This window comes from Hypomesus transpacificus, chromosome 11 (assembly GCF_021917145.1).
Source record: "Hypomesus transpacificus isolate Combined female chromosome 11, fHypTra1, whole genome shotgun sequence".
Taxonomy (NCBI): Eukaryota; Metazoa; Chordata; class Actinopteri; order Osmeriformes; family Osmeridae; genus Hypomesus; species Hypomesus transpacificus.
Genome location: NC_061070.1, coordinates 18,448,961 through 18,474,994, shown reverse-complemented (window position 1 = coordinate 18,474,994; position 26,034 = coordinate 18,448,961). Strand labels below are relative to the sequence as shown.

Here is a 26,034-nt window from a genome sequence, read left to right as displayed (position 1 = left end):
TGGAGTGTGTTGGGGGTTCTGAAGGTGCGACTGTGTACAGGCCTCTGCTTACTTGCTGATGTACTCTCCAGTCAGGACTCTGCCACAGGACTTGCACTTGAAACATCCCAGGTGCCACTGTCTGTCCAGAGCAAGCAGAGCCTGGCCGTTCTTGATGTCCCTACCACAGCCCACACAGTCTGTTCACACACACACACACACACGCACATACACACACGACGAATAGTAAACTAATAAGTGCCTATAAGACTGTTCAATCCTGAGACACAGGGGGGCAATAGAGAGTTACTAGCTGTTGTTTGATGACTGTTTTGGTTAACTATCAACAGCCCTTCTTCTCTGATTCCACAGGCATCCTAGCAACATCCCAGTCATTACACAATGACCTGAAAATACAAGCTGTGCACAACAGCATCTCACACACTACTTTAGAAGAGCATCACTTGACTGTCAGGACAGTGCTGTGCCATAATGAAACCCACATGATGACGTGAGGAAAACCCACAGCATTCCTTATTTATAGGTGACCTTGTCAGAAGGCTATCAAGCTGGAATCCCAGGGAGAGGGAACGACGGAGGGAGGGGAAGGAGGGAGGGAGGGGGGAGGAGGGAGAGGGATCTGGGAGGCAGGGAGGAATAAATTCTATCTTCCAGAGGAAACTGCATGGTCATGCATAATTTACCAGCGCCTGTCTTTGTGTTATTCATAAAGGAAGAGGATGGCTATTCCTCCTGGAGTCTGGAGATGGAGAGAGAGAGAGAGAGAGAGAGAGAGAGAGATAGAGAGAGAGAGAGAGAGAGAGAGAGAGAGGGAGAGAGAGAGAGAGAGAGAGAGAGAGAGAGAGAGAGAGAGAGAGAGAGAGAGAGAGAGAGAGAGAGAGAGAGAGTGTGTGTGTGTGTGTACTCACTGCTAGAGCCGATGATGTCCTTTGGTCCAGGGGATGTGGGCTGGACACAGTACTGACACAGACAGTCTTTACCATTGAAGGTCACCCTGTCTCCAGCTGGGAACGGCCGTCTGAGACACACCACACACCACCTTTAACACTGGCTCAGTGTGTGTGTGTATGCTGCGTGTGTGTGTGTGTATGCTGCGTCTGCATGCGTGTCTGACCTGCAGAGGGAGCAGATGAAGCAGGCAGGGTGGTAGGTCTTGCCCAGCGCCGTCACCACCTCCCCCTCTACGAAGTCTCCACAGCCATGGCAGCGGGTGCCATGCAGCCTCTGGTAGTCCAGCGTACAGAGGTACTCCCCCCCCTTCATGAAGAAGCCCCCCTGGGCCAGGTCACAGCCACACACTGCACACACACACACAGTATACACACACACAGTATACACACACACACACGCACAGTACACACACACAGACACCATAGGTTGACTGATTGAGGGAACATCAAGGTTGTTGTCATGAGATGTGTGTCTCATAGTTACACAGCCCTCCATGTGTCCATGCCACAGGAAGGGACGTCACTCACTTCCTGTATATAAGTGGACCTTGTTGAATAGCAGTCTGCTCTCGGCTACTTTGTAACGAACCCTCAGGGTTAGTTTCCTTCCATTCACATGTAACCATGGATACATGAAACCCACACCTATTTCCAGCTGGGCGTGAGTGTGAGTGCTATAGAGTCACACATCATATCTTTGACCTTTGAGGTTATCTTTCTGACCTCTGACCTCTGGCTCTGTGTTGGGCAGTTCTCAGGTCTACTAGACCATTGTCTACTAGGCAACCAACATTAGCAGTGTGGATGACTGTACTGAGGTGAATCTGGATGGGTCTGTGGGTCAAACCCAGTGTTTGCTATGTGATCCAGGATCCAGGATGGGGTTAAGACCTTCTCTCCTGGCACCTCTCACCCCCTCCTGAGACCCAGCTTTGACTGGAACTGCCAACATTACATACTTCGTGTTAATATATGTTTTCGAACACTAGAAAATGTTGCAGTATTTACATATTCCGCGAGGTGTTATAAGTCATTTTGAAGGGGGAAAGGATGATCATAACAAAGTGGCTTGACATCATAATCATAGAGTACAACACTGCTGTGGCTCTTGATGTTATGAATGTTTCAGTATTCTGACAGAAAGAGCAGTTGATGATGGTTGAGATGACGAGGACTAACCCCTCTTACACAACGTGCTGCGTCACCCCAAGGGATGAAGGAGAGTGAGGGAGAGAATCAGGTTTAATTGGATTATGGCTCAGGGATGACAGGATTAGTTCATAACCTAATCGAGTTGAAGAAAGCCAATGGTGGAGATACAGTGTGTGATTGGGCTACAGTCCATCGTAGCTAATGCTGCTTTACGTCCACAGGCCTAAGGTTGGAACGACAGCCAGCAGTCTCTTTAAAAGGCAGAACACGCCTTCATAGACTCAACATCCTGGATTCTTCGTCATGCATGTAATGTAACAAGTTCAGACAAGTATGGAGTTAATGTGCTGTGTATTGGATGGTGGGTTAGGGTTAGGTGGCCTTCAGTTTGAACAACACAACACTCGTGGCACATCCTATGAAACACACACTTCATCCAACACACACTTCATCCAACACACACTTCATCCATCACCCAGTATCATTCAGGACAGCCACCACACCCACCAGGGACAGAATTAGAATCTAATCTCAGTGTGTTTGTTATTCTGGGTTGTGAGAGCTAAATCAAATCTATAAAACACCCCTCAGAGATTAGCTCTCCTGACCTGAACTGCCGAGCAACCAAACAACAGCAGAGATACTCCTGAAGGATCATAAACAACACAGTTAAGGATTTACTCTGGCATCTACTTGTTCAACCTGTTGTATTAATGACTTCATAGCGGTCTGGATGGCACAGTCATTGAGTTGTTAAATCAGAGCTCTCTGATTAGCTGAAACCTCTAAATACGATTTCATGACAATTAGCCAAGAATGTCAAACTCTCACAAGCCATGTTCCTGGCTGGCACGGCAGCGGATTGACCAGACCTTACCCCCTGTCACCCCTGGGTCCTTGAGACCACCCTGTTCTGCACCTGAGCTGGCCCTGCGAGGCCTGGGGGGAGGGGGTGATACTGTACCTTTGCAGGTGAAGCACTTCAGGTGGAAGTGTTTAGCCTGCACACGCAGCACCTCCCCCTTGCATGGCTCCCCACACTTGTAGCACTGGATCAGGGGCTTGTCTGAGGGGGGCGTGTCCTGTGCATGGGCCACTGTAACACAGAGAAAACGCCATCAACATCACATTCACAACACCATTAGCCAACTGCGGAGGACATACTGGAGGAGTTCCTTCCAGCCTCGTTTTAACATCCGGATATTTCGATGTGCACAGTCCTACTGTAGACTGTACTGGAGTCACACAGTCCTAATATAGACTGACTGGAGTCATACAGTCCTACTGTAGACTGTACTGGAGTCATACAGTCATAATGTAGACTGTACTGGAGTCATACAGTCCTACTGTAGACTGTACTGGAGTCATACAGTCCTACTGTACTGGGTTAATGCCATACTGCAGTGCAGTACTCTACAGAGCTTATCAGCTACTCTGAAACCAAGAGACTATTTCACATTCAAGAGCATTAGCTACTGAAGACATCACACATGCTCAAAGACTCACTCTCTCTCTCTCTCTCTCTCTCTCTCTCTCTCTCTCTCTCTCTCTCTCTCTCTCTCTCACACACAGTGGATCACGGAGCAGGATGAAGCTAAAGCAGGAGCAGAAGGACCCAGGAACAGCATGAGCTGAACTCTGATCACTGGTGCAGTAACAACAGCGCTAACGGGGATCCTGTGCTTCGGGTTCATCTATCTGCAGGAGGAACAGCTGCTGTCAGCTGATCAGGCATTTTGTAGAGATGATAAGAACCATCCACAGAATCTGAATCAAATCATCCTGAAGATTCAACCCTCTGATGGGGGAATGATCCTAAGGGGAACAACTGTGTGTGAATCAGGAACATGTCTTGTGGGCGGTGAGGAACACCAGGTGAGCACGGTCCCCCCAGGACATGTCTCAGTAAACACCAGGTGAGCATTGTCCCCCCAGGACATGTCTCAGTAGACACCAGGTGAGCATGTTCCCCCCAGGACATGTCTCAGTAAACAGAACTGGAGCGAGCAGCTGATGTGAGGGCAGGAAGCTGCTGCAAGGATCTGAGATCTGGAACTTTCATTTCCTCAGGAATGCAACAGGAGGAACTGAAGTGAAAGTTTGCTGGGAGGATGTTCAAACACTACATGTAGATGACAGATGAGAAGTTCTAATCCATTAAGTCATTTCATAGTTTGTTGTGTCAGTAATAGAACACATCTCCCCAGAGCTCAGTCAGACAGGACACAGAGAGTGGAGCCTGACCAGCCGGAGTTTAAGTATGGCTGTACACCTGTGTGTGGCAGGGCCTGTGTGTGTACGTGTACTTGGGCTGAGCAGAGCTTGCAAGTCTAGGCTTTCTATCTACCCTCCTATAGTATCTACCCTCCTCCAGTATCTAACCTTGAGTATCTACCCTCCTCCAGTATCTACCCTCCTCCAGTATCTACCCTTCACCAGTATCTAACCCTCCTATAGTATCTACCCTCCAGTATCTAACCCTCCTATAGTTTCTACCCTCCACCAGTATTTAACCCTCCTATAGTATCTACCCTCCTATAGTATCTACCCTCCACCAGTATCTAACCTCCTCCAGTATCTAACCTCCTCCAGTATCTAACCTCGAGTATCTACCCTCCTATAGTATCTACCCTCCTCCAGTATCTAACCTCCTATAGTATCTACCCTCCTCCAGTATCTAACCTCCAGTATCTACCCTGCTATAGTATCTACCCTCCACCAGTATCTAACCTCCAGTATCTAACCCTCCTCCAGTATCTACCCTTCACCAGTATCTAACCCTCCTATAGTATCTACCCTTCACCAGTATCTACCCTTCACCAGTATCTAACCCTCCTATAGTATCTACCCTTCACCAGTATCTACCCTCCAGTATCTACCCTCCTCCAGTATCTACCCTCCTCCAGTATATAACCCTCCTCCAGTATATAACCCTCCTCCAGTGTCTACCCTCCTCCAGTATCTACCCTCCTCCAGTGTCTACCCTCCTCCAGTATTTACCCTCCTCCAGTATCTACCCTCCTCCAGTATCTACCCTCCTCCAGTATCTAACCTCCTCCAGTATCTAACCTCCTTCAGTATCTACCCTCCTCCAGTATTTACCCTCCTCCAGTATCTACCCTCCTCCAGTATACAACCCTCCTCCAGTATACAACCCTTTGGGATGAACAGTACTGGATGGCATGTGCCACACAAAGCATCAAAGGGTTCTAATCCACAAAATATCCCCTCAGAGAATTTTGTGTGTATGTGTGTATGTGTGTGTGTTGTGCTGCACACCACGCAAGTGTGTGTTTGGTGGAGGGGAGTAGAGCACTGTTACATACAGACATAACAAGCCTCCTTAACCCCTCCTCCTGCTCATGAATATGGATACTTCCATTCACAGCCCCGCCCCTCCACCCCGCACCAGCGACCCAGACAAAGCACTTCAAACGTGGGTACAGACTGGGGGGATATCTCCCTCCACCAGGCCCCTCACCCCGGAATAACTAATCCCTGTGGACCAGCATGGTATAATCAGCATGGCCCTGTCTGCGAAGGGTTGGATGTCGGAAAGGCATGTTTGTTGGGGTTCTCCATAAAGCTCAAGTACTAAACTGTGTCTTGTGTGTTTGGAGCCATGTGTAAACAAAGACCAGAAATATGAAGCTTTTCCTCAAATATGAATATTTAATAAGTGTATGTATATGAATGCCTTGGACATACAGACAATGTTAGTGAACAAAGATGCCCTGATGTACTGATCCCAACTGTTACCACTGGTGTCTGTCTGGCTCCAGCACCGCCAGCTCCTCTCCTGACTGCTGCTCTAGGAGGGGGCAGCGAGGGAGAGGCTGCCTGCTGCTGCTCAGGGAGGGGGCAGCGAGGGAGAGGCTGCCTGCTGCTGCTCTGGGAGGCGGGCAGCGAGGGAGACGCTGCCTGGTTGAGGAGGTTTGGAGCTTCAGGAGGAAACAGCAGTGCAGTCTGCAGTCAGCATGCAGCTCTCTGCAGTCTGCAGTCCAGGCTACAGTCTGCATGCAGCTCTCTGCAGTCTGCAGTCCAGGCTACAGTCTGCATGCAGCTCTCTGCAGTCTGCAGTCCAGGCTACAGTCCGCATGCAGCTCTCTGCTGGAACAGCAGCAGGCAGGACCTCCTCTCTGTGAGACACCATAAACAAGGTGGGGCTGAACCTAGGACACAGAGGATTCTGGGAGTTGTAGTTCTGCGGATCACCCAGCAGCGATATGCATTGAGGGAAGCCAGATGACAACACTCAGGTATGCAAGGAGACTTGGCCACATTTAGCACTAAGAACACGTACTTAAAGGGACAGTGCACTGTTGGAGATGGGGCAGGGCTCAGTAAGCAGATCAGACTGACTACACACGGCTCCTTCTAGCACGCAGTGTTTGGGATTATTCTTAGCTTTTGAAAACAGGACATCCTGCCTGCTAGCAGATAAAACGCGAACACTGCATTTGCTAGTTGCCCTGATTCATCACTCTCAGGTTAAAGTAGGCCTGCTTGATTAAGCTGTTCCTGCAACAACAGAAAACGCTGGGAAGGCCTCAGACAGATCAGGTGATCAGGGAGGTTGTGGGGGTGGGGAGGGGAAGTGGCAGTAGTGGCTGTAGCTCCATGTGTTCTGACCTGCAAAACACACACACATACAGCGCACACACACAGCGCACACACACACAGCGCACATAAACACACACAGTGCACACACACACAGCGCAGATAAACACACACAGTGCACACACACACAGCGCACACACAGCACACAGACACACACATTGAGCAGAGACAGCTTTGAGAAACGCATCATCATGAATGAGGCCACCGCCGGCAACAATGAAGTGTACCTTTTAACTGGTTGCTATGGTTACGGCTGCAGACAGAGTGTGCGTGCTTGTGTATCCAGGGCTGCAGTGTGCAGTGTGGATCTCTTCTCTAGTGCTCCAGTTTCACAGCACAGACATGAAAAGCAGTGCATCCTATTAGCAATACACAATCAGTCAGACAACACTACCCAAGACCAGGATGACCACAGCACCAGGACAGCACCAGGACAGCACCAGTGGAGCACCAGGACAGCACCAGGACAGCACCAGTGCAGCACCAGGACAGCACCAGAAGAGAACCAGGACAGCACCAGGACAGCACCAGGACAGCACCAGGGCAGCACCAGTGCAGCACCAGGACAGCACCAGGAGAGCACCAGGACAGCACCAGGACAGCACCAGTGCAGCACCAGGACAGCACCAGGACAGCACCAGGACAGCACCAGCACGTCACACCCAACATCGACTTACATGGTTCAGCATAGGTTTGGTGTTGTCTATGTGTGCGTGTGTGTGTGTGCGTGTGTCCACAACAACAGCTCATTCCCATTTTACTGTCATGGTCAACTCCCAGGCATTTAGTGATACAGCAGATTGGATATTCTGACTAATGCCTTCACGCTGGTACCAAACACCACAAACCCCTGCATGCACACACACACTCACTCACACACACACACACACACTCACACACATCAGAGCGGACTCACTCAACCGATCTGACGATACTGACACCAACAAACAGCTCTATGTTTACCTTTTTCTTTAACCATGACCATTAGAATCCAGATGAAAGTGCCCAGCAGATCCGGGTTGATTCCAGGAGGTTTTATCTCCTTGTGAAGAAGGAACGAGCCACAAAAGACAGGAGAGATGGAAGAAAACAGAGAGGAGGCGTTCTCTTCCAGAGCACCACAGCACCAGTATGACCGCGTGGGGTATGCCTCCAGCCAGACACTCTTTTTCTCCCCTCCCTCATTTTCTCCCCCCCTCTCGCTCCACCTCCCCTCCCTCCCTCTCTCCCCCCCTCTCGCTCCACCTCCCCTCCCTCCCTCTCTCCCTCTCGCTCCACCTCCCCTCCCTCCCTCTCTCCCTCCCTCTCGCTCCACCTCCCCTCCCCCTCCCTCTCAGTCCCACTACTGTTGTTGCGTCCTTACTGCAGTAACCATGTGGCAGCTGGTGCCTTGTGACAAACCCCGCCCCCCAACACTTCTCAGTCCCCCCATCTCCAAATCCTTAACACACATGCAAGCAGATTCACACACAGAAGCAGACACACACACACACAGAGAATCACATCAGCTTGTCTGGAAGAAGAGGTCTGTTTGAAATGGCCCTCAGTCACTCATACAGATTTATATTTAAAATGAAGAAACCCCATTCTTCTTTACCCATAATATGAAGGTACAAATGAACTCCAATGATAGGACAAGTCATCTTGTATTGTAACACCCAGTTGTAAACAGGTTGTATTGAACTCTGTAAGTAAGTACAACTTTGTATAGTTCTTACCAAAAAAGGTATTTACTGTGCAACACATTAGATTTTCTTTTTCTAGCTGTAGACGTCTGTCCTAGCTCTGCTCTGTTTGTACTGATACAAACATGGCATCCACTTCCTGAATCTCCCTGTCATTTCCTGTCACCCTTCCCCACACAGGAGACACTGTACAGGGTGTTCTGTAGCAGAGTACCTGAGGGGTCATGTAGGATCACTGTGGAGGCTTGGCAAGATCTTGCCTCTTTATATCCCTGTATGGATCCTTCACAGCCATCAGGGTACAGCCTGCCTGGCTGACCTCTCAGCTTCCTTCCCCGACATACACCCCAAACCTGCCCACCTGAACACCACAGCACCTGCCTGCCAGTCAGGAACATGTCATCTGGTCTGAGGGTCTTTCTGTAGATACATCTATTCAGAGTTAAACAAAACACAATAGGGTGGACAGAGTAGCTTATGTGAGCCTGTCATGTCTAAACTCAGAGTGTAACCCCCTTCATGTCATGTCTACACTCAGGGCCTCATTTACTAACATTGCGACCGCAGCTTAATCTGCGCCTTTGACCAACCGCAAATAGCGCTCGGTGTATCTCTGCATTTTGCGTGGTATTTACATTACATTTAGTCATTTAGCAGACGCTCTTATCCAGAGTGACTTACAGTAAGTACAGGGACATTCTCCCCGAGGCAAGTAGGGTGAAGTGCCTTGCCCAAGGACACAACGTAATGTGCACCAACCGGGAATCGAACTGGCAACCTTCAGATTACTAGCCCGATGCTCCACCCACTCAGCCACCTGACTCCCCTCCACCTGACTTTATCAATCAGCGCCCATTAGTGTTAATTAGCGCGCCGTTAAAAGACGGGAAAAATCCCCTGCATATTACTGCCATCATGGGTGATTCGAGGAAAAGAAAAAAAAAAAGTTCTGCGAACAGGAGCTACAAATAGATACACACCTAGCCTGACGTTGTCATACTCATAATTCTAGTCAGAATATGAGTCTGATAACTCTCCGTTGGGCTGTGAGTATGGGGGCGTGTTTCAACCGAACTCGTAGAACAAATGCCTCTTCGCTCAACTGGATAGACCTACAACCAATCAGAGCAACGTAATATATTGTTTGTTGAAAACAAATTCAACCCAAGCCTCTTTGGTGATGTGGTTGATTACGTTACTGTTGATCATCTGTCCATCGTCGTATACTGCCCGCCCTGACAATTTCATTGGTCCGAACAGCTCCTGTTCGGACATAGTTTTTCCCCAACCAGACCCAAACTTCCCGACCAATATTTTTTGTGGGCGGCGCTAAATTGGGCAAGCAGCCAGGCTAATACACCCATTTTCCCTTATACCCTCCCAGCAGCGGTAATCTGCATTTTTACTCAAGTGCGCTGCCTTTGTAAATACGGTGTTATGTCTTTACCCGCTATTTCACGCCTGTGTAGCCTGTGTGAATCGGTGAAACTCACTCCTCAGGTATGTAATGGGCCACCCGCGTCAACAAAATGCTAGCTTTTCTTTGGCGTAACTGGTAGTGGTGGCGCTTGGGAAGTCAGAGATGGCGTGTTCGAGGGTGGACACTGTCCGGAAAAGTCTGACGGAATGGGCGCAATCCTGTGAGTAAATGAGGCCCTTAGAGTGTAAACCCCTTCATGCCAGTGTAAAATAAGATCATCCTTTATTAGTCCCGCGGTGGAAATTTGCAGGATAAACTCCTTCATGTAATATCTAGTAGAATAGTGCTGAGACTTACGGTGAGCAATAAGAGGGGAAGTTTTCACCACAGTGATAACTGGTCAGGATTACACATCCCATCAGCTGTCTGCCCTCATGGGACAGAGAAGATGGGATTGGAAACACATCCAACAGGAGCCCTAATGCTGATTAGGGCTTACACTGCCTTCCAGATCCCCATGATCACTGCATGTGTGGTGTAGAGGAGAGGGAGAGGAGAGGGAGAGGAGAGGAGAGGGAGGAGAAGGAGAGGGAGGAGAAGAGAGGAGAGGGAGAGGAGAGAGAGAGGAGAGGGAGAGGGAGGAGAAGAGAGGAGAGGGAGGAGAAAAGAGGAGAGAGAGAGGAGAGAGAGAGAGAGGAGGACTGGGCCTTACCTCCACACAAAAACTCCCCCTTTTCAACAATCAGCACCTTAAAACTGCTCAAGCAGGGTTTCCATGATTCTCTCTGTGTGTTAGTGTCATTTACTGCACCGTCAACTACTCCACCTGCTGGGGGGAATGTGGAACCTGCAGCTATCAGAGTGAGCTGCTCACTGTGGAGGCTGCATTGGGGTGTTCGGAAATAAATAGCCCAAATCGTTTTATATCTATCTGACTGACTGTGTAATTTGTTTTAGCTGATATGCTGTTGGTGTGCTCCTGGTTGTAGAAAGGATTTGAGAAACAGCATGAGGGCCTCTTACAGTATTAGAGGGCCTCGTTACAGTATTATGTCACAGTCAGAGCAAGTCATGTACCCTTTCTTACCCAACACCCAATATCCTGTCTGTCTAGGGGTTGCCAGGATAATTATGGGTCAGTAAATCCCATTATCCTTGAGTGAAAAGTGGATTTACTTAAACCTATGGATGATCTACAGTGCCCTCCAAAAGTATTGGAACAGTGAGGCCAATTCCTTTATTTTTGCTGTAGACTGAAAACATTTGGGCTTGACATCAAACGATGAATGTGAAACCAGAGATCAACGTTTCAGCTTTTATTTCCAGGTATTTACATCAGGATCTGATGCACAAATTAGAAAATATCACCTTTTTGTTCGAACCCACCCATTTGTCACGTGAGCAAAAGTATTGGAACATGTGACTGACAGGTGTGTTTTGTTGCCCAGGTGTGTCCTATTACATACATTATTCAATCAATAAATACCACTGAATGTCTACACTCAGGTTCAGATTGGGTAAGATAGGTTTTGTCTATGCAGACTGTATTCAGAGGTGAAAACAACATGAAAACCAGAGCGCTGTCTTTGGGTGAAAAACAAGCAATTGTGAGTCTTAGAGAAGATGGAAAATCAATCAGAGCCATTGCAGAAACATTGGCCATAGCCAGTACAACCATTTGGAATGTCCTGAAGAAGAAGAAAACTACTGGTGTACTAAGTAACAGACGTCGAACAGGTAGACCAAGGAAAACATCAGCAGTTGATGACAGAAACATTGTGAGAGCTGTAAAGAAAGACCCTAAAACAACTGTTAGTGAGATCAGCAACAACCTCCAGATGGCAGGAGTGAAGGTATCACTATCTACTGTTCGCAGAAGACTTCATGAACAAAAGTACAAGGGCTACACCAGAAGATGCAAACCACTCATTAGCAAGAAGAATAGGAAGGCCAGGCTGGAATTTGCCAAAAAGTACAGAGATGAACCTCAAAAATTCTGGGACAAAGTTTTATGGACTGATGAGACAAAGATTAACTTTTACCAAAGTGATGGAAAGGCTAAAGTTTGGAGAAAGAAAGGAACTGCTCATGATCCCAAACACACAAGCTCATCTGTGAAACACGGTGGAGGTAATGTCATGGCTTGGGCTTGCATGGCTTCTTCTGGGACGGGCTCATTAATCTTCATTGAGGATGTAACACATGATGGCAGCAGCAAAATGAACTCGGAAGTCTACAGAAACATTTTGTCTGCCAATTTAAGGAAAGATGCAACCAAACTGATTGGCAGAGCCTTCATCATGCAGCAAGATAACGACCCAAAACACACTGCCAAAACAACAAAGGAGTTCATCAGGGGCAAGAAATGAAAGGTATTAGACTGGCCAAGTCAATCTCCAGACTTAAACCCTATAGAGCATGCATTTTACCTGCTTAAGAGGAGACTGAAGGGAGGAACCCCACAAAACAAACAACAACTGAAAGAGGCTGCAGTGAAAGCCTGGGAAAGCATCAAAAAGGAAGAATGCAAAAGTTTGGTGACGTCAATGGGTCACAGACTTGCTGCAGTTATTGAAAGCAAAGGATTTGCAACTAAATATTAAGTCTTATTCACTTAAATATGTTTTAAGTATATCTGTTCCAATACTTTTGATCACATGACAAATGGGTGGATTCAAACAAAATGTGATATTTTCTTAGTTGTGCATCAGATCCTGATGTAAATACCTGGAAATAAAAGCTGAAACGTTGATCTCTGGTCTCACGTTCATTATTTGATGTCAAGCCCAAATGTTTTCAGTCTACAGCAAAAATAAAGGAATTCGCCTCACTGTTCCAATACTTTTGGAGGGCACTGTATGTCTGACTGTTGTACTGTTGTGACATGACTTACCCTGTGTCACATCCAAGCACAACCGGAAGGTTATCAAAAGCTACAAGACCGTTTTCAGCTTGATGCATTGCTCAATGGCTCTCAACGAGTTTTCACTTTCAAGTTGTATGAAAGAACAACGAAATGTTCTTCACAAATGTAGCAGTTTAACCATGACCAGTCCAACCCCAGTATAATCTGAGTCATTTTACTGGGTATACAGGTACCTCTGGGATTAAAATGCAAAGCAGGATTACACAATGTCAGACTTGCTCACAATCACATTCTCTGTGTCGATGTAATCATGACTGGTTCCCTTTTGACTCGTGTAGATTTGATTGATATTATTTTATAATAACAATGATAACATAAAGCAGGATTTCCTTTCTAATCCTCCTCTCATGCAGTCACTCTGCTGGTCTGCAGGCAGTCATGGGATTGAATCAATGGAATATTTGAAATTGAAGATTTATAAATGCAAAATCACCACATGTGGGCTGTCCTTCCTGTGAAAAGCTAAATATTGAAGTTCAAACTAAAACGGTTGTGTTTGTGTTTCAGGAACCCCCATGTGCTCAGTACCAGTGTTCTGTTACAGGACTGCTCCTGGCTGGGGGAGAATTCAAGGTTGCAAGACAACAATCAACCACCATCTCACTAATAATAGCGTCCCATCACCATGACATTATGGGATGGAAGGTTGTGTCTGGATTCTGTCTCTGGCAGTGCTCAAGCGTCACGAGAGGTTTCAGACTGAATCTGGCAACCGCAGTTAGAGGATAAACACATCTGGAAGTTTCTGTATGTAATCCTGATGTCAACAGTATATCCTCATGTTTCCCAGCTTTACAGATTCTGCTGCTTTTTTCTGCATTGGTTTAGTGTTTTGTACATTTTCCGAGGACATAAAAAAAAATACTATTGTAGCACACACACACACATCCATCCATCACACACACACACACAGAGACACATACACGTCCACACACATCCATACACCCACCACACACACACAACCTGAAGTGTTACAGCATAATCACTCTCTTCCATCCATCCAATTGAAATAAAGAAATGTTTTGTGTAGCACCTCATCAAATGTTCTCTTTCTATTGTTACTGTAAACCACCCACTCACAAACACCCCACAATGATTGCTTCTGATCTTGGATGATTGTACCTGGTGCAAATATTCAACCAGGGTAAAAGTATGTCAGGTATTTAGCTTTGTAACTGTAGACTATTGCAATGGCCAAAATAATCAATGGCTATATTAATGACTACACTATGACACTACATTATACTGCTATATGAAACATTAATGGACATAGACAATGAGGAGACATCATTGTCATGAAACAAAGAAACCAAAACTACGGATAGATAGAGAGAGAGAGAGAGAGAGAGAGAGAGAGAGGGAGGGAGAGAGAGAGAGAGAGAGAGAGAGAGAGAGAGAGAGAAAGGGAGGGAGAGAGAGAGAGAGATAGAGAGAGAGAGATAGAGAGAGATAGAGAGAGAGAGAGAGAGAGAGAGAGAGAGAGAGAGAGCCCCAGTCTGACAGTCCTCCCTCCCAGGTCCTACCAGAGACCACGTCCGTCAGCCTGTCGCTCAGGTAGTAGTCGCGGGGGTTGAAGTCGGGCAGTTGCAGCATGTACTGTTTGGGGATGAGGTAGAGCACCTCTGCCACATGTCCGTCCTCGATGAGCGACATGCGCTTCACAGAGGGCTTGCGTTTCAGGGACGAGCGCTTCACGGTCTGGCTGCGGCTCATGCTGCACAGCTGGCCCAGGCTGCTGAGGGTGGGCAGGGTGGGCATGTCGGCCACCTCCCCCTCCACACTCCCACACAGCCGGGTGAGGCACTCTAGGTACAGCTGGGCCAGGGTCCTGGGTCAGGGCTCCAGGTACGGCTGGGCCAGGGTCCTGGGTCAGGGCTCCAGGTACGGCTGGGCCAGGGTCCTGGGTCAGGGCTCAAGGTAGGCCGGGCCAGGGTTCTGGTTCAGGGCTCAAGGTAGGCCGGGCCAGGGTCCTGGTTCAGGGCTCTAGGTACGTCGGGTCCTGAACGGGCGGATAGCAAGGCAGGAGACGAGTGGTTTCAACTCCTCAGTACAGCAACGAGACGCCAGAGAGCAGGAGGAGCCTCCAGGTGGAGGAGACCAGGGAAAGAGGCTTACTGTGGTGGGTGTCTCTTGACCAGTCAGCCTGACTCCCTAAGCAGCTTAGGGCTGACGTACACTCCCTGGTGATCTCCTGGGAATGGCATGGTGTTAAACACGCCTGCCAGGGACGCTGCCCCTACCTGCAGGGGGTGGAACAGCACACAGGAGGAACACAGCTCTGGTAATCCACTGGGACTGGGTGGTTTTAAGCAGATTACAGACGCAGTCTTTGTTTACATGTTTCTCTCCAGGTTTCTGATGTAGTTTTAAGCTTGTTCACATTTGTCCAATTAATATGTGAGATTCTATTGAAAGCTTAAAGATGATGAGACCTAAAACTATTTTCAATGCTCTTACATGACCCCAGATTAGACACAGTAAGATCACTTAGCGCTATCTACTAAATTTACTCTTTTGTGTGCAGGCTTTTAGTTGAGTTAGATTTAATTCATTTGTTTGTGGACTTTAGAATGTTACCTTTCTAAATCTGACAAGTCTCAAACCAGAAAGTACATTCCCAAACCAGCAATGACACACTTGACACAAATGGTTAAAAATATAAATTAGAGTACAAAAACCCCTAAACAACTTAGAAGGACTTAACTTTTGCTGTTCCTCTCCTTCCAGCTAGCCTTGCGTGCAGCTCTGCACAGAGCTACATGGTCATGTCATAAGGAGAGAGGGGGATCCCTGTCTGACAAGAGGATCAGGAGGATACACACTATGTAGGGAGTCAAGTCTTAAGTTTCTAATCTTGGAATGTCTAATGGCGGAATGAATCATGTTTTCACAAAGATTTCCAAAGGAACGGACGGATATAAAAAAAAAAAAATGATAATAAATGGCCCTCCACAAATTTTCATTCATTTGAGGATTTTGGTGAAAGTTCATGAATTAAAGATTGCACTTTCTCTCTCCTCGATGATGGAGTGAATTTTCCATGTGCCAAAAATAAAGACTCATCAAGATGATCTTCTGGGAGGCAGGATGAGGGAGAGAGAGCACTCACTTAACTATTTTAGTGCCAGCAGTGCTCAGCAAACCTGGGAAAGAGGCAGACTGGCAACTGGATGAAGTTCCATAAAGTTACCTTGTACAGACTGATAAAACCGATTCAATAAAACATGCTTTTATTATTTCTATGGTAGAACTACATGGCTACTACAAAGACAGCACAGCCAGTTTGCATGCTCTTGTTGTGGAGACATCAGTCACACCATACTGTATACACTTGACAAAGCATCCTCCTAAACATCATTCCCTCCACCCAGAAGAAACACACAGTGGGAACCCTTCTAATCTAGAGGACATTTCCAGGACTGGTGCTGTTACAAACTCCCTTCCCTTCTAGGTCACAGTGAGAACACAGGACCGCTACAGCACAGATGAATGAGTGCTTCTACTGACATCAATATTTTATTGTTCCTCAGTTTCATCCTCACCTCACCTAGATCATCCATCTGTCCTCCAGCCCAGCCGCTGCTGCAGCAAGCGGTCTGAAGGGTGAGGCTTGATGCCAGGCGGAGGACAGGCGTGAAGACAGAGGCAGGCGTGAGGACAGAGGCAGGCGTGAGGAGTGAGGACAGAGACAGGCGTGAGGACAGAGGCAGAGCTAGAGGACAGAGGCAGGCGTGAGGACAGCGGCAGAGCTAGAGGACAGAGGCAGGCGTGAGGACAGAGGCAGAGCTAGAGCACATGCTGCTGTACTGCAGTGGGGCTTTGCCCTCTACTTCCCTGCTCCTCCCCTCCACCCTCTGGGGCGTAGCTACACATCCTAGCAGCCATGCTTTCTCCACACACACACACACATACATACACACACACACATACATATATTTATAATCCGTAGTGAACAAACATTACACATTCACACAATACGCATCATGGTTAGACAAACAGAAAGCATCCCGTTGAAATGTTAGGATCACTGAGTGAGTCTCGGATGGTCCTTAGTCATCGCGGCCCACCCTCCCCTCTCTCCCCTCGGCTCACGGGAGGAACCCCGCTCTCTCTTACCGTCCAGTCCGAAGCAGGAGGTGATTTTCTGGGCGTAGTTGCAGATCCCTTCATAGGGAGGCTGCTGTACAGGGCTCCTCTCCCCCATCTCGCTACGCTAACACACTCTCTCTGTCCCAGCAGCTCTTCTGTTGCTTCTCCTCCTCATCAATTATTCAGACACATGCACGGACACACACACACAGGTTCACGCACAAGGCCGCACGGGTGCACACACACACACACACATGCGAGAACACACTCTGGCAGAAAGTGCTGATGCGGAGGATGGTGTGGTGAGAGAGAGAGCAGCTTTCTCCAGTGCTCAGAGGAGGAGCAGGCTGCAGCGCTCCGCAGCGACGCAGACTCTGCTGCAGCCTGACAGGTAGGGACTGGACAGGTCCCATAGAGACTAGCCCAGGAACGAGGCTCTAAGTCAGGGTCACGAAGGAAGAGGACTTCCTCCACTATCACCCACTTTCTATTTTCCACAAGCCAGAAGGTGCAACCCTCTAGGAAAGGGTTAAATACATTGTGCTGCAGGGTCTTACGCCAGCATACAGGTGGAGGAGAGGGGCCTGCATACAGGTGGAGGAGAGAAGGGAGGATTAAACTCCATCCTACATACCTGGGATCAACCCAGAGGCTCTTTTGGGGCATTCTGATGCATCAGGTACAGCAGGTACAGCAGGTACATCAGGTACAGCAGGTACAGCAGGTACAGCAGGTACAGCAGGTACATCAGGTACAGCAGGTACAGCAGGTACCTCAGGTACAGCAGGTACAGCAGACACCTCAGGTACAGCAGGTTCAGCAGGTACCTCAGGTACAACAGGTACAGCAGACACCTCAGGTACAGCAGGTACAGCAGGTACCTCAGGTACAGCAGGTACAGCAGGTACAGCAGACACCTCAGGTACAGCAGGTACAGCAGGTACAGCAGGTACCTCAGGTACAGCAGGTACAGCAGGTACAGCAGACACCTCAGGTACAGCAGGTACAGCAGGTACAGCAGGTACCTCAGGTACAGCAGGTACAGCAGGTACCTCAGGTACAGCAGGTACAGCAGGTACAGCAGGTACAGCAGACACCTCAGGAACAGCAGGTACAGCAGGTACAGCAGGTACAGCAGGTACCTCAGGTACAGCAGGTACAGCAGGTACAGCAGACACCTCAGGTACAGCAGGTACAGCAGGTACAGCAGACACCTCAGGAACAGCAGGTACAGCAGGTACAGCAGGTACAGCAGGTACCTCAGGTACAGCAGGTACAGCAGGTACAGCAGACACCTCAGGTACAGCAGGTACAGCAGGTACATCAGGTACAGCAGGTACAGCAGGTACAGCAGACACCTCAGGTACAGCAGGTACAGCAGGTACAGCAGGTACAGCAGGTACAGCAGACACCTCAGGTACAGCAGGTACAGCAGGTACATCAGGTACAGCAGGTACATCAGGTACCGTCATCAGAGAGCTGCAGAGCCACACTAGTGTGTGAGGTCGGCTGGAATGATACAGGACAAACGACGAGAAGACCAAGACCATGGTAATGCCAAACGCAAAATGGACAGTTCTGAGTTTTTAAGTGGAAAGTAGAGCTAAAAGTAGGACTGATGCCAAATGGATCCAGAGATATAATATCCAACCATGTGAAATTAAGCCCTGGCATGGAATTCCTTTTTCCATTCCACTTTCTGTAAAATGGTCTAAGTACCATCAAATGACATGCTATGACATTGTTTGATAAACAACTGTTCACATGTTTTAGATCATTAATTACACCAACCAAAGTGAGCAGGCGTTCCTCCAGCATGGTTTCAGAGCAGGACTTACATCAGAACGATTGGCCGGTAACACAGGCGTGAGGCATGTTAATCCCGTGTGCGTGACCTCAGGACCCACGAGTGCTGGCTTCTAAGACCCCCATCCCCAATAGCAGGACAAATACGCCCACATGAGGATGACATCACAGAGAGCAAGAAGTGAGGAAGCGAGTCAGCAATTCCAGAACCTTCTCAACGTCAGTCCTAGAGGGATTAGCACTTAACGTGTCATGTAACATGCTGCTGCCCCTCAGAGAGGAACTGGGTTCTGGCCCCCAAAACACACATGAAGAAAAGTCATCCAGTACATGTTGTGTTATTGTCAGTGTAGTTCTTGTGCAGTACGCTCTCATGTTGTGGTGTTGTTTGTCCGCCCAGCACAGCCTCCTCTCTCAGCACACATCACTAGCCATGACCTCTGAACATCTGGAGGCTGTTTACCCCAGCCCTGCCAGACAGACCACTACCTCACATCCAGGACACCACACAGGCCCACCTGCTGTGAACAGTCTGCTAACTTTCAACATCTCCTCAAACTGCTTACTCTCCAGTCCTGTGGGATATACTCTATGCAGAGCGAGAACTGATTATCGAAAATTAATTATCGAAATAACCCAGAATGCATCTGAAGGCAGAGGGAGATGATGGTTCCCTCCTTCAAGCTGGAGGCTGGGAGCTGACCACTGTCCCCCCGCCAGACAGGAAACCCAACATCCAGTCACAGACCACAGAGGCACCCTGCAGCTGAGAAAGCAGGAAGTTGACTTTCACACTCCAGGGAAACCTGAAGAAGGCTCTCAGAACAATGTCTCCCATGACAACAACATATGGTGAGACAATCTGAATCTGTTGCTAAATTATTTTATCCTCCTAAACAAGGTAAACCTGATGACAGGTGTATTCAACCCAGTGTCCATGTTGCCCTCCAAGCAGAAATTATGAACATCGGGGCTTAAATAGCCAGAATGAACAGGTGAAAGTTACGGTATTAGAACAACTTCTTACTTGTACTCAATGTTACAAACGCTTTCTATAGCCTACACTGTCTATGGTATTGGCACTTAGGCTACAATGTGGCTGTCATTTCTTCTACACAGCAACACCTGACATATCATCCCTGGGTCTGGTCTTTTATTTGTGCAAATGCGTCAAAATAGGCAGGTTCATTTCATAATGATAGCCTGTTTGCGGTTCAGAGGCAGCTTTTAGTTTAGTTTGGGCTATGCGCCGGGTACAGCAGGGGGATTGTACCCTACTTAACCGCGTCTTGAGTCTGAGACAACTCACGTTGAACGACGCAACTGGGCTACCTTTTCTGTATCGGTTATCACGGTTTACATGCGATGTATATATTCTGTCCCGAATGTAATGAAGGCTACTGCGGTACCGGTCGTAGACACTCACCTCTTGCAGCAGTAGACATGCCCGGTGGGTATGGAGGCTTATTTACGAAATCCCAAGTGACGCTTTGAAAAAAAAATAGAGAATAGAGAAGCGGTTGAGAATATTTGTGCCCGACAATATGACAATAGGACTATTTAGGACTGTACGCAGAGTAAACGCAGCCCACGTTTTTCCTGTAGGTAGCCCGCTGAGTGGCGTTAGGGCGTGTCCTGCTGGGATGGGGAGGCAAATCATCCTGTTACGCGAATCCTAAAACATTCACATTGATTTTGATGTTCAGTAAAGCTGGGAAAGCCCACCACACTTGGTTTGTAGGTATATCATACAGTTTTGTAGGGACACTTCCCAAGTTAATCTTATTTCAGACAATTTATCAAAAATCGCAATGTCTGGTCACGTAGGCTACCTCTTTACTACAAATGCGAAAAGTTCAAGAGAATGCCAAGTAATTCGCTACAATTTCAGTTTCTTTTTTGATATTGATGTTTAATAATGAGTTTTATCATCGATTAAGTTGTCATTGTAGGAGTGGGTGAGGTAGGTAGGCTAAATATAATAAATAATGTAGCTAATAATCAAGTAGGCCTAACTTTTAAAGTGTTAACATATAACATTGTTTTCATAATTAAAAAAAGTTACGTAACCTACTTGCCCAACTAATATCTCTGACTGCCTTGTTATAGGATATAACAGCACATTAGTCCGTTATAACAACCACATCTGACACAGGTAGTAGTATTCCTACAGGCCCCCTTCACTTGAGGCCAGAAGTATGCCAAACTACCGCCAGGGGGCACAGTCTTGCACGGAGTCAAATAGTAGGCCCTATAGATACTCATGTTTAAAAAGACTGGTAAAAGTTGAAGTGACTACACTTTTTCACTCAAAGTAAAGAAGTGTGGGCTCTGACTGGACCTCACAGGGGCTCTGATGGACGCACCATTAATACAAAAAGACACTATAGACGCATTTGCCAGGAATCATTTTTTTTGACACCGACAATTTCGAAAATCTCCCTCCTAGGCCATGGATGATGAGGAATGTCTCTATACTCAGTCAAGTCGACATTGCTAACTCTGTCTCATCCATAAGGTACCTTTTTTTCCACACACACAAACTGAAAGGAGGGGAGAGGAGGAGAGGGAAAGGCAAGGAAAATAAGCCTAAAACAGTAGATTAAAGCAGAGCAGAGTACAATAGTATAGCAAAGTGCTCATCAAGTACTCATCAATGATGCAACAATTTGATAAAATATTTGTCAACCTTTCAGAACTTTTTGAAACATTTTCTGTCAACTTTTTTGAAACTTTAGTTAGAATAGGTTATTTTAACCTTTAGAAACTTTTTCAAAAATATTATCTCAACCTTCAGAAACATATTTTTCAAAAACGTTTAGGGTTTGAGGGTCCTCTCTTTACCGTCTGTTGGAAAAAGTTTTGAAAAAATATTTTCAAAAAATTATCAAACTTTCAAAACTTTTTTGGGGAAACTTGATTTCTTTTCTAAAAAGTTTCTAAAGTTAAAACAAACAAAAAAATCTAACTTTTATTTTTCACACACACAATGAAAGGAGAGGACAGGGGTGAGAAAGACCATGCCATCAAATACAGATTAGAAAAAGTAATGAGCCTGGCTTGAAAATATAAAGTGTAGAAAATACAGATATTTGTGTAGAAAATCTTAGGAGGCAAAGTAAAAAAAGGAGAAAAGATTACATCTATGGTGAAGTAAAGTACGGACACCAGAAAATATCTTTGAAAAAAATGCTTATTTTTTACTTCTAAATATTTTCGCCCTGTCCCCAGGAGTGGTTGTCTGCACATATCAGCCCGCTCCCAAATCTCTTGGCAAATGGGACCGCATGGACGGAGAAGGGGTTTCTGGACACTGCTGCACGGGTGAGGGTGGCCTCTACCAGCATGCAGGTGTGTGGGTACTGCAAGACAAACGTTTCTCCTGAGATAAGTATAGTAAAATAGTATGTCAGTTAAAACCAATGAACCTACAATTAATGAATGAATGACAAGGAAATCATACACCCCCATAACCTTTTATTTACAAACACCAACATATTTAAACTACTGCTGCACAGCTACTTTACTGCATGTTCTCCTCTGCTCCCTGAGCCACAGTTCCTTGGACAGCGTCTCGGAGGCCGGGCAGTAGACCAGCCCCCTGTACTGGCTCTGCCCGTCAGGGTGTTGTGGTGCTGCCCACACCTCCGACACATGTTAGGCCTCACTCTACGTTTGTACACTCGGGTTTTGATGGGCGGGACCGGACAGACATTAGCAAGAAGCGGAGATCAGGATAGGAACAGACAGACCTGGACCTGCAGGCATTAGTAAAACCATCCAAGACTGGGTGGTACACATCTCCCTCTGGACTCCCAGCTGTGGGCTGACTGCCTCTAGAGGAGGGGCCAGTGTGTGGGCTGACTGCCTCTAGAGGAGGGGCCAGTGTGTGGGCTGACTGCCTCTAGAGGAGGGGCCAGTGTGTGGGCTGACTGCCTCTAGAGGAGGGGCCAGTGTGTGGGCTGACTGCCTCTAGAGGAGGGGCCAGTGTGTGGGCTGACTGCCTCGAGAGGAGGGGCCAGTGTGTGGGCTGACTGCCTCTAGGCTGGGGCCTGCCCTGCTGCAACCTGGGGCTGGAGGCTCCTCATGGCTGCTTTCTGGGATGGTGGAGCCACAGCAGGGCAGAGCCTCTGCCTGTGCCACTGACGGAGGGTTGTCTGGTCCACTTCAGTCAGCTGTAGGGAGCACTGCTTCATGGCCTCGCTGGACAGAACCAGCTGCTGTATGGTACGGTAGTCATTCAAGATCAGACACCATCTTGTCAGGCTTGTCAGGCCCCACTTCTTCTTGGGACTCTTGTGAATCTTGCAGAGCCTCACAAAGATGGCCTCCACCAGCCAGCAGCAGTCTGGCCTCTGGGCAGAGCCCCCCAACACACCCCGCTTCCCTCTGTCCACCCCTGGGAGGAGAACGTCTTTCGCCTTGGGACACCTGAGCCTGCATGGTCTCGGCCGGTCCAGGTGCCCAACCAGCTGCTTATCAGGATCCGCCAGCCTCTGCCACAAGCCCATGATGCTGTCCACCTAAGTAGAAGGCCAAGTGATTACACAACGTAGAGGATAAACACTCCTGGGTTTTACTCAAGATCCAGGTTTGCATAGTAGATCCAGCCTGAGAACTGCTGGCTGTGGAGGGTCAGTCCTGCCGGCCGTCTCAGCTCCAGCAGTCTGTCAGACAGCCTGGCCACCAGCTCCATGTCTGCAGCTCTGGGCCCATCACCAGCCTGAAAACACTAGCTTACATCAGCTCTCATACAGATGGTCATGCTGATATGTAATGACACATATCAGCATATGTAATGGTTTAATATTATTTCTGAAATTCAGTATATTCTTTGGCTGTTAGGGTCACACTATGTATAGACTGTGTTACATGGTGGCATCACACCTGTCTGCCTGTGTCACATGGTGGCATCACACCTGTCTGCCTGTGTCACATTCTGGCATCACACCTGTCTGCCTGTGTCACATGGTGGCAGCACACCTGTCTGCCTGTGTCACATGGTGGCAGCAGGGCAAGGTAATGGTTGCTACTTCCTTACACAGGGGTCGTTACATGGAGGACCTTGTGCTGCAGGGTGGAGGGGCTCTGCAGGGTGGAGGGGCTCTGCAGGGTGGAGGGGCTCTGCAGGGTGGAGGGGCTCTTCAGGGTGGAGCTGTGCTGCAGGGTGGAGCTGCTCTGCAGGGTGGAGGGGCTCTGCAGGGTGGAGGGGCTCTGCAGGGTGGAGGGGAGCTGCAGGGTGGAGCTGCAGGGTGGAGCTGCAGGGTGGAGCTGCAGGGTGGAGCAGGGGAGTGTGGCCTCTATGGGGTCCCTCCATCTGAGAGTTACGGTGTGTTACATCACATTTCACCACTGATCATATTTAATCAGAACAAAACTAAAAACTTTGTGATTAATGCAAACGATAATACAGGTTGTCACAGCAGCTTTTTAAAACATACTTGAAAACTTACATCTCTGCCAACTTTCTCCTTTTAGAAATTGATTGTCCTGGTGAATCACTCCAAACCTGTTTGAAATCAAAAATATTTATACAAATCAACATACTTGTTCATAAAATTAATCGAGCTACATTAGCCAACGTTTTGCAGAGTTGTTACCTACATCTAAGATGGCCACAGTGTCGTGGATTGACCCAGGTGTTCTTGAGACTTCCTCAGGTTCAGGTTGAGCACCAGAGAGTCCCGGACACCTTCCTTCCTGCTCTCAAGCATCTGACGGTGTAACTGGTGTGGCTGACGTAAACAATGAGGATCCTGTGAGAGCTCAGCTTCTTCACACTTGAGTTGTTGTAGCGGCTGGTCCTCCTCCGGGCTGCAGAGCTCCTGTTTCACCTGCAGGTGTTCTGGCTGCTTCTGACCCAGGCAGGCAGCCTGCTCACCGGCCAGGTGCCCATCTGCTCCCCCCTCTCCACAACCTCCAGCACACTGCTGAGCATCTGAATGGAGAACAGCATAAAACTTCTGCATGACTTGTATTGGCCAATTTAAACAACATTCTAACTCTTCTCTCTGGTTACATGATAGCATCAAAATGCCAACCGCACCCTATAGTTAATTATCTGATGAGAACTTAAGTGTTAAAATACTTTAATCTAGTGAATCTAAACAGTGGTTGTAGTGACTAGAGTAATGATTGCTGCCTTAGTGTCTGTAGAACATACCTCAGAGGCCGAGCCAGACGTCGTCAACGTTCTGGGCTCAGTCCCAACCAGAGCCAAGCTCTGGTCCCAACATAGGACATATTGAATGTTTTCTTGAGCTTAGTTAGGGGCTTCCACAGTTGATGCGATGCCAATTTAATAAATATTAATTTGCGCGCTAAATACAGTTTTTGGAGCTTTACGTAATACACACATTACATTGGACTCAAATTGTTATTCTGTTCAGTCAGACATACATTTGTAAGTTCGTTAGCTACATGTCTAGTTTGTTTACTATGCAGTTGCACGCGACAGTTCACCGATTTCGGTACAACCGGCAGAGTAGATTTGGAAACTGATATTGTGGTAGCTTTAGATAATCGTGACTCAAAACGCTGATTATACACTTGTATCAAATGGCAGCTCTGTGCAAATAACTTGGTGGCAAACCTTACCAGCTCGGTCCAATCTTATCTCAGGTTGAAGAATCAAGTCCAAACGCTTTTTAGGACGTGTGTTTTCTTGAGTAGTCTTGTCCACCTCCTCGTGGTATTCATGTATGTTTTTTTCTACTGCCTCGAATATTTCCAAAACGGCGAACACTAGTCGTTCGTTGATCAAAGCTTTAAGCATTTGTGTTTTGGATATTTCGGACATTCTCGGAATGAACTGCTCGATGTAATAATTGGCTGCAAAAACTTATTCTGTCCTATTTCTCCTCCTTCATTGAAAACAAACGCAGATACTGAGTTTGCGTCGACTGTAAGTACTTCCGGCCACGTTTATTTTTTTCACAATAAAAGGCTAAGGGGCCCAAAACGATTTCTTTCGACAAAGTCTCGATAAATCTCTCAGCATTTTCTGAAGAATGCAATAAATATAACAGTTGTATTCAATATGTAATTGGCTTTATGTTGCACTATTAGTTTTAATCCTCCCAGTATAACCTTTAGCCAGGCATCGTCATTCGCCAGTCAGACCAATTCCTAAATGAGGAAATCAAAGTTAAAACATGAACTGGCATATTCTTCTTCCCATGCTACAGTATTTACTTCACTCTTATATTCATGCAAAGTGTAAAGTAAAGTAAAACGTGTTTATCCTCCCATATGTGAGACTTACTGCTCTCTGGTGGTCAAAACATTTATCGCTTGGCTGGGGAAGTGCCACCGTGTCCATACTAGAATCCAGCCTGCTCGAACCGTGTTTTTTACTGGTGCTTACAGGCCTGGTGCCCAGAGCTG

At 47.5% G+C, this 26,034-nt stretch overlaps 1 protein-coding gene and 1 long non-coding RNA gene across 7 annotated transcripts in view; both read right to left on the bottom strand.

Moving 5' to 3' along the window:
* The window catches only part of LOC124473955 (actin-binding LIM protein 1-like), a 33,489-nt gene extending 16,532 nt beyond the window's left edge, over positions 1 to 16,957 (bottom strand). For 4 of the 5 annotated variants that reach the window (XM_047029731.1, XM_047029732.1, XM_047029733.1 and 1 more), the window contains exons 1-5: positions 7,686 to 7,850; positions 3,067 to 3,198; positions 1,115 to 1,298; positions 909 to 1,018; positions 53 to 179 (exon numbers count right to left, since the gene is read on the bottom strand). In XM_047029731.1, coding sequence (XP_046885687.1) covers positions 53 to 179; positions 909 to 1,018; positions 1,115 to 1,298; positions 3,067 to 3,198; positions 7,686 to 7,707 — 575 coding nt within the window. In that variant the 5' untranslated portion in view covers positions 7,708 to 7,850. Of the gene's footprint in view, positions 1 to 52; positions 180 to 908; positions 1,019 to 1,114; positions 1,299 to 3,066; positions 3,199 to 7,685; positions 7,851 to 16,869 lie in introns of those variants that run through there. The other variant, XM_047029729.1, reaches the window with a different exon arrangement.
* Positions 16,958 to 21,613: 4,656 nt separating this feature from the next.
* LOC124474296 lies at positions 21,614 to 25,576 on the bottom strand. Of its 2 annotated transcripts, XR_006956803.1 has the most exons (5): positions 25,246 to 25,576; positions 24,253 to 24,586; positions 24,102 to 24,157; positions 23,690 to 23,965; positions 21,619 to 23,371 (listed from the first exon to the last, which is right to left on the bottom strand). It is a non-coding gene; the product is annotated as an uncharacterized LOC124474296 (long non-coding RNA). The 2 variants fall into 2 exon arrangements; XR_006956802.1 differs by having other exon boundaries at positions 21,614 to 23,965; positions 25,246 to 25,570.
* Between the last annotated feature and the right edge of the window lie 458 nt (positions 25,577 to 26,034).